This window comes from Pholcus phalangioides, unplaced genomic scaffold (genome assembly GCF_987345545.1).
Source record: "Pholcus phalangioides strain wild (caught in Gottingen) unplaced genomic scaffold, Ppha-v1.0 ptg000008l_1, whole genome shotgun sequence".
Taxonomy (NCBI): domain Eukaryota; kingdom Metazoa; phylum Arthropoda; class Arachnida; order Araneae; family Pholcidae; genus Pholcus; species Pholcus phalangioides.
This window is the reverse complement of record NW_028301601.1, coordinates 6,990,662-7,006,400: the sequence shown is the minus strand read 5'-3', so window position 1 is coordinate 7,006,400 and position 15,739 is coordinate 6,990,662. Positions and strand designations below refer to the sequence as shown.

The window sequence follows — 15,739 nt, the reverse complement described above, 5'->3', positions numbered from 1 at the left end:
GTTTACTGCCAAAGCTTCCATTTCAGTTGAAGAAGGAATCGAAAGTTTTTGGTGAGGAATGTCCTTTTTAACGAACACCGCAATTCCACCACCCCTTCCATGTAGACGGTCTTCACGTAAACAGACAAAATTAGAGATATTGGAAGTATGAGAAGGTTTTAAAAAACTTTCACAAACCAGTGCTACATCAATTTGTAGGTCATAGAGTAATTGTTTGAATTCTTGTAGTTCCTGTTTAAGCCCAGTGGCATTCCATGCCAGAATTTTCAGCGGTTTGCTGATAGTTGACACTGGTGTATTAATTTTTGAGCGCTGAAATAAAACCAATCAGAATTTGAATAAGGTTATGAGCCTTGTCTTCAGAAATGCCCATATTGACCAAAAGTTCTCGCACAACATTGGAAAAGTTCTCGATGTTGTTCTTCTGTGAATTCTCCACTGTTTCATTAGTAGTTGAAGACATACAAACTGAATGTACAGACGCATCAGTGACATCAGTTTCATCAATGACAAGGTAAGGTACTGGCATTTGCCTGTTTACAGAATTATTATAAGATTTGGAAAGTTCAGACGGCTTAACTATGTGATCGCCGAAAGAATCATCACGATTATTAAGATGTTTGTTGAATTCATGAATTACATCTGTGAAATTAATTCCAAATTGATTATTTTTGTAATCTAATATTTTCACTTGCTCGGCTTCGTTATACTTTCTGTTCAGCTCCTCGACCAGTTCGGCTTCCGTGAGATGCACTTTGCCTATTCCAAGAATATGTGGTCCCTTTAAGACTTCGTCTACAGAACGTTGTAATACCAACGGGATTGTACTAGCCTTGACCCAAGGATTTGACTCCGTTTTAGTAGACAACTCATTTTCAGAAAAGTTGTTTTTCCCATTTCTATCTCTTCCTCGTTCTAAAACTACGTTATTTCCTACGCTGCCTAGAAGGGGGAAATCTCGAAGCGAAGGTGGAAGCTTGGAGATGAAGGTTCTTCCAGATTCACCTGTGGAAGCAGGTCTGGCAGGGCACTTAGAATACGTTCCTGTATGAGGGCCTCCACAGAAGTAACACTTTATCTTGTTCAGATCTCCCTTAACCAAGCAGCTTCTAGTACTGTGTCCTTCTGAACAAAATGCGCATATGGCTTGATTATGGCAAAAATAACTTGTATGTCCGAATTTCATGCAGTTCCTGCATTGCAAGGGAAAACGATTTCCTCTGTATCTTTCAATCTCTATTGGAACCCCGTCGATGTCGACCAAGTTGGCAATTTCTTTAGAGTTGATCGGAACTTCCACCAAGAAGAGCGGGAGTACTCTTCCTGAAGTATAGTTTTTGAGATTGCATACTTTTATCACATCGAATCCTTGTTTTGATAAGTCATTAGTGATGTCAGAGTGGTTAACATTTGCTGGTAGACCACGTATTACGAATTTTAAGGACCTTTCACTATTCATTTGGTACGTATGATACTCGAACTTGTTATCGTCCAAGAACCTTGTGACGTTCCTGTGATCATTTTCACTAAATAAATTTAACAGAATGTTCTTCTCTGTCGTTTTAGACACTGGAGCAAATTCACAATTGTTTTTTATATCTCGAAAGGTTGCAAGCCAGTTGGATCCCCAAGAGGATAAGACAATTTGGGGTACATTAACTTTTTTTCGTCTTCTGTTGACTTGAGTGAATTCATCGTTGTCACCATTAGGATAATCATTGTCAATTCTAGATTCTACCCTACTCGGTTCCACTGAATCCGACTCTGCATTGCACTCTCCAACCCCACCTGAGTCTCTCACTGGACTTCGATGACTTGTTGAAGCGATTGCAAACTCATTTGTTGATTTATCTTCAAATATGGGGGTAGCAGTAGCTCCAGTGGAGTTGTTATTTCCCGTGGAGAGCATCACCTCATTTGCTCTTGTAGACATCTTTTTTGCCTTTTTTCTAGCTTTTGATCTCTGTGACTTCGTCAATTTTGGCTGATTATCTGGCTCGTCAGTTGTGACCATGGAACCAAGTGCTGGATCCGGTTTCTCTTTCGAGATCCTGGATTGAAGAGACGGCAGATAACGATCTGAAGTTTTTGCCATACATGCATTAGATGGAGGGGCCTTGGCAACAGTGATATTTTTGTTAGCATGCTTGTCACTTTTAGAGTTCTTGGTTTTCAATTTTCCCACGTTGAATCTGCTTTTTTCGTTGCCATTGCCTTCGTCAGGGATCACTGAATTTCCAGTTACAGATGGCAAAACTGGATTAGCCGTTGAATTAGATAACTTAACACAGTCGGAAAGTTCCTTGGTGATCCTATTTACTAGTGCCGGATCATCATGATCAGTATCAGTGTCAGAGTCCGATCGTTTTTGCTGAGGCTTATCACACTCATTCGGCACTGGGCATTGAGATGACACAAGTTTGGATAACACACATCTTTTCAACTTCTTTTTAAGGGCTTCATTATGCTTACGTGATTTACATTTACTTGAAATATGACGCTTTTTACTGAAACCATTGATTGAGGCCTTCACCAAATTATCAGATATGTTGGCATTATCATCACAACCTTCACTGATAGTAACAAATTTACCCAATTTCTCAACATCAGAATTAGGTAGTAGTGTGACATTATTATTCATGACAAGTTCTTTTACCAAACAATCGGTTACATTGACATCATTGATACCATGTTCATCATTACAGACCACATTACCCAGAATTATAGCATCAACAACATCTGTATTGTTAACATTGACTTTTGGGTTACTATTATCATTATCAAATGCTAGCTTTTCATTTACACCACACTTGTCATGATCATTATCATGAATAACTCTGTTTGATACATACATGGAACCATTAACTGATTTGATAACATTTTCGTTCGATTTGTTGATACATGCATCATGAATTAATACCATCTTAACATTATCACATGGTTTCATATCATTGACACTCTTTTCAAAATTAAAGTCATTTTTATCACATAAATATACAGAATTATCGATTGATTTGACACAATCATAAATATTATTTGGGCTGATTACCTTATCATTTATCTTTGAAACATTTCCATGCACAAATTCTTTACCTGTAGCAGAGTTTTTAACACATAAATTATCAGCCATTACCTTCTTACTCTTACGAATTGATTTAGCACACTTGGGACCAGGATCAGTTACCAAGTTTACAAGCGTTTTCTTAAAGCTGTTAGACAGCTTATGAACACAATCAATACCCTCAAGATCTCCAAAAAATAAACAACCTGTACTAATTAGTTTTTTGAGTACAGTATCATTGTTATGTGACATTTTGAACTCAACAAAATATGTTATAAGATTTTGCAATTGATCAACCACAGAACATTCATCACTAATGCCATCGTTACTCAAATCATACATGTTTTCAATCCAAGGCAGAAATTTCTCTGTCAGTGTCTCAAAATTATGATTCCCCTCGAAAACGAAACTCTCTGCCATCCGGCGAAAAGCCACAATTTCAGCGATTGCCGCCGGATCGGCATAGGGACAACGAAGGGGCATTTTAAGTGAGCACTCAAAAAGCAAAGACTTACCCCTGATGAGCCACGTCTCTGGTCTGGACCGGGTTTCACTTCACAACATACATATCTCACCCAAAAGAAACAACCGTAGATAGCGGAAAAACACAGATCGATCCGCGACACTGAAATACAAAACAGGTTGAGGGTTCTTTTGTCCACTGATGACCACAACTCGAACAAAAAGTCGATGATAGTCGAAGCCTCTCCTGGATTCACACTGTCAATGCGTGTCGTTGTTTCACTTTCAGCTGTAAATCCACGCTATCCAAGTGCATTCAGAAACCTATAAAAAGGGAAAATATGGGGCAGACGTATGCACTGGGGAGGGGGAAGAAATACTGGTCGATCACAGCACACACAAAGTATCACTGGTATTAGAACCAGCGATATTGCAAGAATCCATCTTGACTTGCACAGAAAGCCGTTGAAAAAACCGTTACGAACACCATTAAAGCGACGGTAGAAGCTGGACACACCCGAATACCGTAGTTACCAGGGATTATTGCCTCATAATGACCAAACAGGCGCACACACTAAAAACCACAACCCATTAGGTCGAAGCATCTCCTTCAACCAGGACGGCTTTGATTTGCAAATTTACTCATATTATTTTACTTTATAGAAACGTCAACCGGTAAAATTTTGAAGCAAATTTGACAATTTAATAAGTATTATTTATTTTAAAAATATTTTATGACATTATATTTTATTATTTTTGTAATATAGTTCATTATTCCGGAACCTTTTACCAATGTCAATTGAAAAATCATATTAGTTTTATTCGGTAGGTGGCAGCAGATATTTCAGATTAATGATTTATGTTATTAACATTAGATTGCAGTGGCTCTGAACATGGTGCCATACGGCCCTCCAGCGTCTCCGGAATATTCTGGGGGAGCACAGGTGAAAATCAGATAAAGGGGGGACCACGACAAGTGCTGAAGAGGGGCCCTCAGAGAGAGAGGTGATAGATTTCAAGCAAATTATGGTGGGAGAAAATGTTAATACTTTCTGAATCCAGCACAGAATGGAACCAGGATCATCTAAATCCGCGGACCCATATGGGCAGGGCCCGGGCCGTCATATCCATGGGGGGCACACGAGATCTGGTACTACAATTTTTGGTTGTAATTAATATATAAGCTATTACTTCTCTCCAGCCAAGAACGGGTGACCCCAAAACACTTTGCCAGTGCCGTCTTAATACATAGCCCAACCTGGAATAGCCCGGGGGCCTCAAATTTGAAAGGGGTGCTCATGATAACGATGTTTGGTCAAAATTTCCGAGAGCTTCAATATGTGAATACAGTAGCATACTATATAGACCGGCATTTCAATCCAAGTATGGGGAAATGTGAATGCCGGGCACTGTGAACGGAGGCTCTGTTTGATTATTCCCATCTCATTGGAAGCTCTGCGTGTGTATAGATGGCATATTCTGTGAAAATAAATGGAAGCAAAACTGCTTAGTACTGTGGATGTAGGCTTTGTTTCCTCGTTTCCCGTCACAGTGAAGGCGTTGTATATATTTTGTATGTATTGTGTATTTAGATCACATTCGAATCTTCCTCCTCAACATGCCAATTTCATCTTCTCACTTGCCACACAAGTCTTCTCCTCACTTCATTTGAAATCCCAAGCTGCTGTCTCCAGCCCTTATGTGCCACTGGGAGCACGTGCAATTTTTGGTCCTGGGTTTGGGTTCAACCCTGGTCATTGGGTTTAGCTATCCATTTTTAGTCAAATGGGTTGTACGTTACATCGACTTGATAGCTGTCTTCATGGGAAGCACGACCCAAGTGATTTGATACTTTCGAGCACGGGGCAAGGGGGGCCACTACTATTAATCTTTGCTAATTTTTCCGACACAACCCTGCCTCTTTTGAGGTAACGGAAGTAAGTTGCTTTGCATCAGTCCGGGGTTGTAAGCGGTTCTATCTATCTATCCAAGTACGGGCCCTAGAAAAATTACTGTATCCAAGGGGGAGGGGGAATCCAATGGGGCTCTTAAGACGACTCTGCACTTTTCCTGAGGACCCATGATGTTGAGACGCCCTCCCCGCAAGAGGGAAGTTCACTGATTTCTACCCAATGTAGGCGCGCCAAGGTCAATATCTCTGAAAATTCATTGGCTCGTCCATTATATGTATTTTATTGTATTATATATATATATATATATATTATTGCATTGCATAATTGATTAAATGTCATTCTTATTAGTCATTTTTATGTGAATGAATAATTGTGGAACGAATTATTTGCGCTTCAATTATTTCCTATGGGGGAGTTTGATTCGAATAACGAGCGATTCGTATAACGAACACGTTCGTGGAACGAATTAAGCTCGTTAACCGAAGCTTATCCGAAGGTGTGTGTGATGTCATCTCCGCTATTACTACGAAGGTTTCTACAGCTGGCTGATGCGAAGATAAATTCAAGAAAGGAAATTGGACTTGCGGGAATCGAACCCACGTCCTCTCGTCGTTTACCGGGTGAGCGCCCTAGACAATTATCTAGAAATCCAACGAATCCTCTTTCCGTAGAGGTCGTGTGCTGAACGGGGCCGTACATGGACAGCCAGATCTAACTCGGGCCAAAGTTCGCATTGATGACACTGCCACCAGATGGCGATTTATCCGACAATTCTGTCATGAATGAGAGTAATTAATTTGACTAAATTTATTCTAAGACCTTTAAGTGGACTGTAATATATATATATTTTTTAATTCATGTCCATAATATATCGCGGCACCCTAGAGTGCCGTGGCACACCGGTTAAGAAACACTGCCAATGGAAACTTCTGATCCGATGGAAACTTGTCAACGCAGTAATCAGTTGCCAAAATATTATGGTTTTCATACATTTATTATCTCAATGAATATTTCATTTAAAAATATGAAGTTTTTTGCCGAAATAATTTTCAGAGCGGAACGCAGGCTACATTTTAATAATTGGAAGTTTATTGCTGATTTGCAGTAAATTTCACACTTTTTAAATGCGATATCAACGGAGATGTTTGACTTGGAAGTTTTCAGCATTTTTCGCCGATAACTGAGGGCGGGGGGGGGGGGTGCACAAATTCAAAAATGCCAATTAAATTCAAAGTTTTAAAAATTCTATAATTGCCAAAATATTCAATTTCTATTCATTGCAAATAAAAAAATTGAACGGTTGAACATTGTGTTATGACTATCGAACGACATTTCAAATTTACGGAAATCAATGAACTTAACCGAGAGAAGTGGGTTTTCTTTCCCTTCAATACATCAATTTTTTAGCATTTCTAACTTTTTTTGAGGAGGAGGAAGGGCACGGGGGTCCCTTATTCCCAGCAACCTATGCGTCCTCCTTTAAAGGGAGGCAACTTGGGCCTCTTAGAAAGAGACCAGTCTGGGAGGCTTTGGCCCAGCTTGTTAAATTTTGCTGACAAGAAGACGGGAAGGTCAATGCTTTTATTACTTTTGTGACGAATGGGGGGCTCAAAATCAAAAATTGCCAAAATTCTGCTCACGTAAATTGACTCTGCCACGAAGCTGGGCTGGAAGAGATCTCGGCAACGGGATAAGTCCAGTTTCAAAGTTCTGACGTTCATTCATTCATGCTTACGTAAATTGGTTGAATTGGTTGTTTTTACATTTTTGCCGGTCTTCAAATTATTATATTTTTCTATTTATCTATGCTTTGCCAAATGACAAATGAATTATTTGCATCTACAGTGTATCCCGCTTATAACATTCCCACTCAGAACGTTTTCCCGCTTAGTAAGACATTTCCGTCGAGATTTCCTTTTAAAAGCGATTTCCGCCACTTACAACGTTTTTTCATTCACGACGGGGTTTTTTTTTTGGATAAAAGTCATAAGCGGGACAAATTTTACTGCTGGTCTTCAAATTATTTCAACCCATATGTGCTTTTCTGCCGGTGCATAAATCATTTTTGCTATTTATACGTGTCTGCTCTTATGATTTTTTTTTTTTGCCAGTCCGCTAACTATTTCCCTTATTTATTTATTGTCGGTCTGCAAACTATTTCTCCTATCTATTTATTTATTTTTTGCCAGACCTTAAACTATCTGCCGGTCCGCAGAATTTTCAATTATTCTCAAAGCGGTCAGCAGTTTTAAAATGGCTGACCACTGTTTTAATTACGTCATGGGAAAAATCTCAAAATTAGTTACAATTTTTTCCATATATTTGCTCTAACTTTGTTTGTTCAGAAATTTACTAATTTCGTTTGTGTGGTGCTTGAGTACGGTGACCATACGTCCCGTATTTGCCGGGACAGTCGTGGTTTTTCTGTTTACCTGGCTATCCCGACTTTTCGCAAAAATGTCTCGGTTTTTCCCGTTGAAAATACTGGAAAAACCGGGAAAGCCAAATTGACTTTTATTCTTCAAAAATCAACTATTAAAATTATTTTTCTAACCCAAAATTACATCACGGTGATTACGACTAGAAATAAGAATAGATTTATCACGTTTTTTTTAATTCACTGAAATTTGAAATGGTGCTTCATTTTACTCGATTGGCGATTTTTTTGTGAGTTTGCACGAGTTGGCTACTTTACTTACTTTTGGCGTAAGTTTTGCCAATTATTGGCGATGTATTTATTTTCCCGAATATCGAAATCCAATTTCATGTATTTTTCTCTAGCAAATATGTTCAGCCTAGGCTTGGGGCTATGGCATGTTGTTACTGAAAACAGTGGATATAAATCGAAAATATTATAATTTGATCTCTCGAGCGTGCCGCGTTATCTTTGGGCAAATTTTGTTACTAATTTTGAAGATGCGTATACGGTCCAACATTTACAGTTTATCTCATAAAAACGCAGCAAAATGCGTATTTCTACTATTTCTTTTATTTTTCAATTGTCTACTTTTAAAAATGGCTAATTATTTTTGGACACCCTGTGTACACTGTTACATCGGTAACATTAACGCTAATTTCTCGTGAATGACGTACAGAGAAGTTTCGTCATTGAACCGAATTCTGTACCGTTGTCTGATCAGATAGACGTGCTGCCGGAGATTGCGAGGACCCTCAAGGAGTGCTGCCCGGACGTCGAGGTGTACATGGACAGCGGGGTACGAAGCGGCTACGATGTCTTCAAATCCATCGCGGCCGGAGCTCGGGCTGTCTTCGTTGGAAGGCCGATCGCATGGAGTCTTGCCGTTGCTGTGAGTCACAGTTTAAAAAAAAAATTATTAATAATATTCCAATTTATTTTAAAAATTTTCAATAAAAAGCATCGGAAATCTGATGTATTTGTTCTTCACAACGCCCAGGGTGAAGAAGGCGTGACGAAAATGCTGTCGATCTTGGAAGCAGAACTTAGAGAGGATATGTTATTAGCAGGTAACTAAACGTAATTTTCGTTTATCGCCAAGGTTACTGTCTATTTGAAAATCCAGATTAATTAACTGATAACACAGCTCAATACTAATTTCGTTTTCAAATATACACTGAAGAGCCAAAAAAACTGGTCCACCTGCCTAATATCGTGTAGGGCCCCCGCGAGTCCGCAGAAGTGCTGCAATACGACGTGGCATGGACTCGACTAATGTCTGAAGTAGTGCTGGAGGTAATTGACACCATGAATCCTGCAGGGCTGTCCATAAATCCGTAGGAGTAAGAGGGGGTGGAGATATCTTCTGAACAGCACGTTGTAAGGCATCCCAGATATGTTCAATAATGTTCATGTCTGGGGATTTTGGTGGCCAGCGGAAGTGTCTAAAGTCAGAAGAGTGTTCCTGGAGCCACTTTGTAGCAATTCTGGACGTGTGGGGTGTCGCATTGTCCTGCTGAAATTGTTCAAGTCTGTCGGAATGCACAATGGACATGAATGGGTGCAGGTGATCAGACAGGATGCTTACGTACCTGTCACCTGTCAGAGTCGTATCTAGACGTATCAGGGGTGCCATATCACGCCAACTGCACACGCCCCATACCATCACAGAGCCTCCACCAGCTTGAACACAGTCCCCTGTTTACATGTAGAGTCCATGGATTCATGAGGTTGTCTCCGTACACGTCCATCAGCTCGGAGCAATTGGAACCGAGACTCATTAGACCAGGCAACGTGTTTCCAGTCCTCAACAGTCCAATGTCGGTGTTGTCGGGCCCAGGCGAGGCGTAAAGCTTTGTGTCGTGCAGTCATCAAGGGTACACGAGTGGGCCTTCGGCTCCGAAAGCCCATGTCGATGATTTTTCGTTGAATGGTTCGCGCGCTGACACTTGTTGATGGCCCAGCATTGAAATCTGCAGCAATTTGCGGAAGGGTTGCACGTCTGTCACGTTTAATGATTCTCGTCAGTCCCGTTCTTGCATGATCTTTTTCCGGCCGCAGCGATGTCGTAGATTTAATTTTTTACCGGATTCCCGATATTCACGGTACACTCGTGAAATGGTCGTACGTGAAAATCCAAATTTCATCGCTACCTCGGAGATGCTATGTCCCATCTCTCGTGCGCCGACTATAACACCACGTTCAAACTCACTTAAATCTCGATAACCTGCCATTCAAGCAGTAGTAACCGATCTAACAATTATACCAGACAATTGTTGTGTTATATAGGCGTTGCCGACCGCAGCGCCATACTATGATTGGTTCCATATCTCTTTATTTGCATACGCATGCCTGTACCAGTTTTTTTGGTTCTTCAGTTTATTTTAGTGATTATTAGGATTGTTTTGGGACGCACGCTGATTCCGAATCTGGCATCGGTTTAGTCAGATTGGCTCTAGTTTTTAGATAAATTGAAAATTAAATTTCAGTGTCAATACCGTTAAGCAGCATACAAATCACATTGCAATTGGGCATTATGAACAAATACAGTAAAACATTGGCAAAGATATTTCAGTAATTTTAGACTCATTTTCGGACACCGATTCCGAATCTGACATTGGTTTCGCCTAATCAGATCTAGTTTTTGAGATAATGTACACTCTCAAGAATGTGATCTGTATGCTGCTTATGGTATTGCCATTGAAATTTAATTTTCTTCAAATTATCTCAAAAAACCAGAGCCAATCTGGCAAAACTAATGATATTTGGCATGAGCAGCCCCCCCCCCAATATACTTTACAGTCTTTAAAATTTCGTTAAGAATGTTTTCTTCGTTGAACAGTCAACAACTGTGGACGATGTTATGATCACACTTTTATTCTAGTGTTACGAGGCCTATGTAAATAGTCATAATTTTTCACCTGTAAATAATCAATAGCACATTTTCTTGAGAACCCTTCAAAATTTACAAACTTGACACGTTTGGCGACGGCTATAAGTCAGCAATGACCTGTTGCCAAAGGAGACATGGGAAGGTGCAACGCGAAACATCCAGATTCTTATAGAAGGTTAAGTTTCTGCCTGTCAAGTGGCGACACCAATTTGGGACTACGAAATGGAATTATATCGAATCTTCTTCTTCTCGAAGCTTCTACCGTACCTATAAAAAGTAATGAAAGCACAAGAGAGAGGGGGGGGGTCAGTTTTTTAGATTTCATCCTCAAGCGAAAACTCTTATCTGTAGGACGATCTTTGGTTAGCGGGTATTTCTGCTTATAAATAACTGTAAAATTTGCTGTTCCATGAATAAATCTGTGACGTCCTGCATTTTGTTTCATCCTCTGCTCATCTCAAGGACTTGAGTGAGACATTACCCGGAACACCAGATTTCTTATTCTATATATGAAATATTGTTGTTTGTTATTTTCACATAAAAATTAATAAATTTCCCGGTACACCCATCCTCTGAGAAGAGAAGCGGGGTGTGTCCGGTCTTTCAATGTTCAACACAGTGTTATACTTCTCTTTGTAATTGGATAGTTCGATTCAAAGGGGCTCGTTTGAGCTGATGCGGACATTCAAAGCGTAATTTGTGAGAAAGACCGCTTAACTCTTTAATTGGCTAGCATTGAAATATCCAGGGGAGAAAAATTTTGCAGGGGTGTTGTCTTAAGCAAAATGAGGTACCCTGAATGCTATTACATGACAAAAAATTTATTCTCAATGTTTAAAATAAATGTGGGATGTTGTACTTCAGAGAACACACTGTATTTATATGGTTCACATAGATTTGAATAGTATATACTGTTTGCCAACTTTCCTCTCTATAATTGTTGAAGAATTCGCAGCAATATGTGTCCTGTACGCATAGTATTTACCTCTAAACTGCAAGGTTATAAATTGTTCTTACTTTGGCTTGTCAAGAAATAGGAGACGTGTGTACCTTTGAGCCATTCTGCGGGTAAATTGCAGATACTTCATGAACAGCTCACAAGTAAAAATCGAATGTTTAAAAGTTTGTCAGAAGCATCAATGCCGAAATTAGCTCAAAAAATACAATGCTTTTACTTGAAAAATATAAGAAACTCACGTGTTGCTTGACAGCAACATTGCCAAATAAAGGTTTGTTTCTCAGTGGTTTTTAAACGTCGCCATAGTGGTGGTCGGCTGAAGTTGGTTTTCTGTGGTTCCCATCTTCGAAGCGCGAATGCGAGCCAATTTCCCCGTTAAAAGGTCTCGCCACAGAGAGCAACAGACCTACAACAATGCAATTATTCAATCATCACACTTCACTCATAGTTAGAAAGCTTGATGGCAGATGGAAGCATTATACACAACAAGTATTACACAGAAACAAACTTCACGTCGGGTTCACCACACATTGCAACGTGTACCAATTCGTTAGAAGTTCCGCAGAGGAATATGGACGATGTGCATTTCCGGTTTAGTAGTAGTTTTTAAACAGGGATCCCCTTGGAGAGGTTTCAGTGTATTCATGAGTTTCGGCGAAAAAACAATTAACATTTGATACAAGCTTCATTGAGAGACTGGTTATTTGTGGAGATGAACATTACAAGGAAGAAAATTCATCACTGCCCCCACGGGGACTCGAACCCCGGTCTCTCGCTTGCCGGACGAGTGCTCTACCATCTAAGCTATGGAAACACAGGTAGAATGTTTCAGCCTTGGGGCGTATATATATGTTGAAAGGCACCGGACATGGACGGCGTCAACAATCAATTAATAGCTCATGAATGACATAGGCCAACCTATGAATGTCCTCTCCACTTGTCAATACTAGATTCATTGAGTAATTCATTGATTCATTCTTCCTTGTAATCTTCATCTCCACAAATAACCAGTCTCTAAATGAATCTTGTATTGACAAGTGGAGAGGACATTTCTATATGCAATTAACTTTTGTATGAGAGGGGTTACTGTCAGGTCAGAGTCAATACTGTAAGTCATATTTTCAACAGTTCTCACTACAAGTCCAGAAATGCAATCTAGAAGTGCTAAAGTGCTGAAAGAAAGAAATCGCAACGTCAAATAGTCATGATTTGCCCCGATTTCTGACTACCCTATTCGCCGCTGTGGTGGTCGAGTGGTCATAGTGGACCCAGGTTCGAACCGCACCGTTGCCACAATGGTGGTCGGCTGGATTTGGTTTTCTGTGGTTTCCAGCTTCGAGGCCCGAATTCGAGACGATCTCCCTCATTAAAAAGTCTCGACACACAAAGCGACAGCCTTACAACGGTACAATAATTCAATCATCACACTTCAGTTTAAAAACTGATGGCAGCACTATAACAAGCATTGCACAGACACAAACTTCACCTTAAGTCCACAACACGTACACGCACATTTTCCAGCCTAGACCAAGCAGTCTTCGCGATCACCTGTTTATTCTCTTCATTGAGACAGAGCAGCGGGTAATGATCTGGTTAGGAGGATGAGGCTATGCTAATCCAAGTCCCGTCCCGTTCCGTAAATTGACTATGAGTCTTTATTAAGTGAGGTGATTTGTACATGGGGGCCATTGAAGTATTACGTCATCATCGATGGGGGGGGGGAGAGGGTTTCCGATTTGCTGACTTTTGATGACAAGGGGGGAGGGGGGGTTTGGATAATGCTTACGTCATGAGTTAGGATTCAGGGGGGCAGAGATGATGACGAAATTTTGCTGACAAGAAGGGGGAGGGGGGTCAAAAATGGCTAAAAATTTGCTTACGTAATACTTGAACTGTCCCATATAAAAGAAATGTCCTCTCCACTTGTTAATACAAGATTCATTGAAAGACTGGTTATTTGTCGTGATTACAAGGAAGAAAATTCATCACTGCCCCCGCGGGGAATCGGTCCCCGGTCGGGTCAATAGTCATTCATATAGTCAATAGCTATTAGTTGATTGCTGCCGCCGTCCATGTACGGAGCCTTAAAAAAAAAAAAATTTATATATACGCTCCAAGGTTGAAGCATTCTCTCTGCTTCCATATAGCTTAGATGGTAGAGCACTAGTTCGGCAAGCGAGAAACCGGGGTTCGAGTCCCCGTGGGGGCAGTGATGAATTTTCTTCCTTGTTACCTTCATCTCCACAAATAACCAGTTCTTTCAATGAATCTTGTAGGTGACTTGTACTCCCGACGCCAACAGCGCGGAAAATTAAAATACGCGGTTTGTCTAATTTTAGATTTTTAATTAATGTGTGACCACATTCTCTGATTTTTTGTATTTCTTTAAAAAATTTGAAATTTAGAATATGCGTATGAATGTCACTTTCGATACTTTTCATGCAAATGAATCGATTTGTTTTCGAAAATTTTCAAGTGAAAGTCAGTAAATCCAGTGATATTTTTCGGGCCCGGCCCTGAAGCAGCTCCTATTAAAATAAATACCACATCCAAAATGGAGATGTTATTTCATTGAAATTTCTATTCGAAATATTCTCTACCACCAACGGCTTAAAAGATAAAAGAGTTGCATGATGACATGCCTTTACTCCTTGTATATGTATGTGTCAAGTGTATAAATCTCATGTCATGTTCTCATTTAGGCACACCAACGCTGTCACAAATTGGAGATCACAACATTTTCGGACGGTTTGCTGCATTACCTCGAGCACCAGAAACACAGGGAATTGATATGTAATTCTGCATAACTCCAGACAGTTTACCATGTAATGAAATGCTATTTGGAATACGTTATTTTCTTTTGTACTCTATCTTATTGGTAATAGTGATCTTTTGATTCTCATACAGTTTAATAGTATCTACATTTACTTGCCTTTGTCAGTTTTTTCGGCTGTAAATGACAACTTCACTTGCTTTTGACAATTTTCTCGCTTTAACTGGCAACGATACTTGCCTTTGACAATTTCACTAGCATTTTGACAATTTTTTGGCTGCAAATGACAACTTTTAAGGCTGCAAATGACAACTTCACTTGCTTTTGACAATTTTCTCGACTGTAATTGGCAACGATACTTGCCTTTGACAATTTCACAACTTCACTAGTAAATGATAACTTTACTTGCTTTGACATTTTGTTTTTTGGTACTATTCTGTATTTTCATGAAGGAAATATGGTCAGCTTAGGTATCAATCGTGTTTTGTATACATTGATAGTTCTCTGCCGGAACAACTTTCGCGGGGCGGATGGGGGAAACCCTTGGCGGGTCATATCTGACCCCTGAGCCGGAGGTTGTGAACCCTCCGCTTCAGACTATCTGGTCTCCGTACTATCCGGATTAGTTAAAAAATAATAACGATTGTCCGTAAAAGAAAGAATGAGGAATAATTTACTTCGCCAAGGTGTTGCACGCAGTCATCTGCTACGATCCTCCTACGTACTGCCATCTCGACTTGCATTCCAGCCTTCCATCTTATTTGGCATTCCCTCCATTTCACATTTGTGTAACTATTTACCAATGAACACTAAAATAATTTTTAATAATTTTGTAAGAATTAGGCCTACGTTTTACGTTGATGTTTTAAAAAGTGTATACAGTATATTCATACTGTACAGTGTACATAGTTTCGTCTCCTGCACACACACACACACAATGAAGATAGACACTACAATATTTATCTTGAAACGCGTACAATATTTTTTTTATTCTTGGACTTAAACGTTTACACTGAGAGGCCACTTCATCATGGCCACGTAATTGATATTTTCGTTTTGTTTTTACACACTCACATTTGTTTTTAATAAAGCGTTGATTCTTCTTGGCACGAGCTCTTCGACATACTGATAGGTCGCTTCGAAGTCAATTTACTGCACTGTTACCGTTCTGTTGTCTTTCACAAGTCTGGGGACTGTCCGTTCTGCCCCAGCAAGTGAAGATCACGAGTTGCACGTTGAGACCCAGTTTTTTTCCTGAAAAAA

The 15,739-nt window shown here is 39.9% G+C and overlaps 1 protein-coding gene across 1 annotated transcript in view; it reads left to right on the top strand.

Annotated features, from left to right (window-relative positions):
* Window positions 1–14,734, top strand: part of LOC149083576 (2-Hydroxyacid oxidase 2-like) — a 77,943-nt gene extending 63,209 nt beyond the window's left edge. Inside the window, exons 9-11 of the mRNA XM_089234096.1 lie at window positions 8,577–8,744; window positions 8,853–8,922; window positions 14,406–14,734. Coding sequence (XP_089090222.1) covers window positions 8,577–8,744; window positions 8,853–8,922; window positions 14,406–14,500 — 333 coding nt within the window. The 3' untranslated portion in view covers window positions 14,501–14,734. The remainder of the gene's footprint in view (window positions 1–8,576; window positions 8,745–8,852; window positions 8,923–14,405) is intronic.
* The last annotated feature ends 1,005 nt before the right edge of the window (window positions 14,735–15,739 follow it).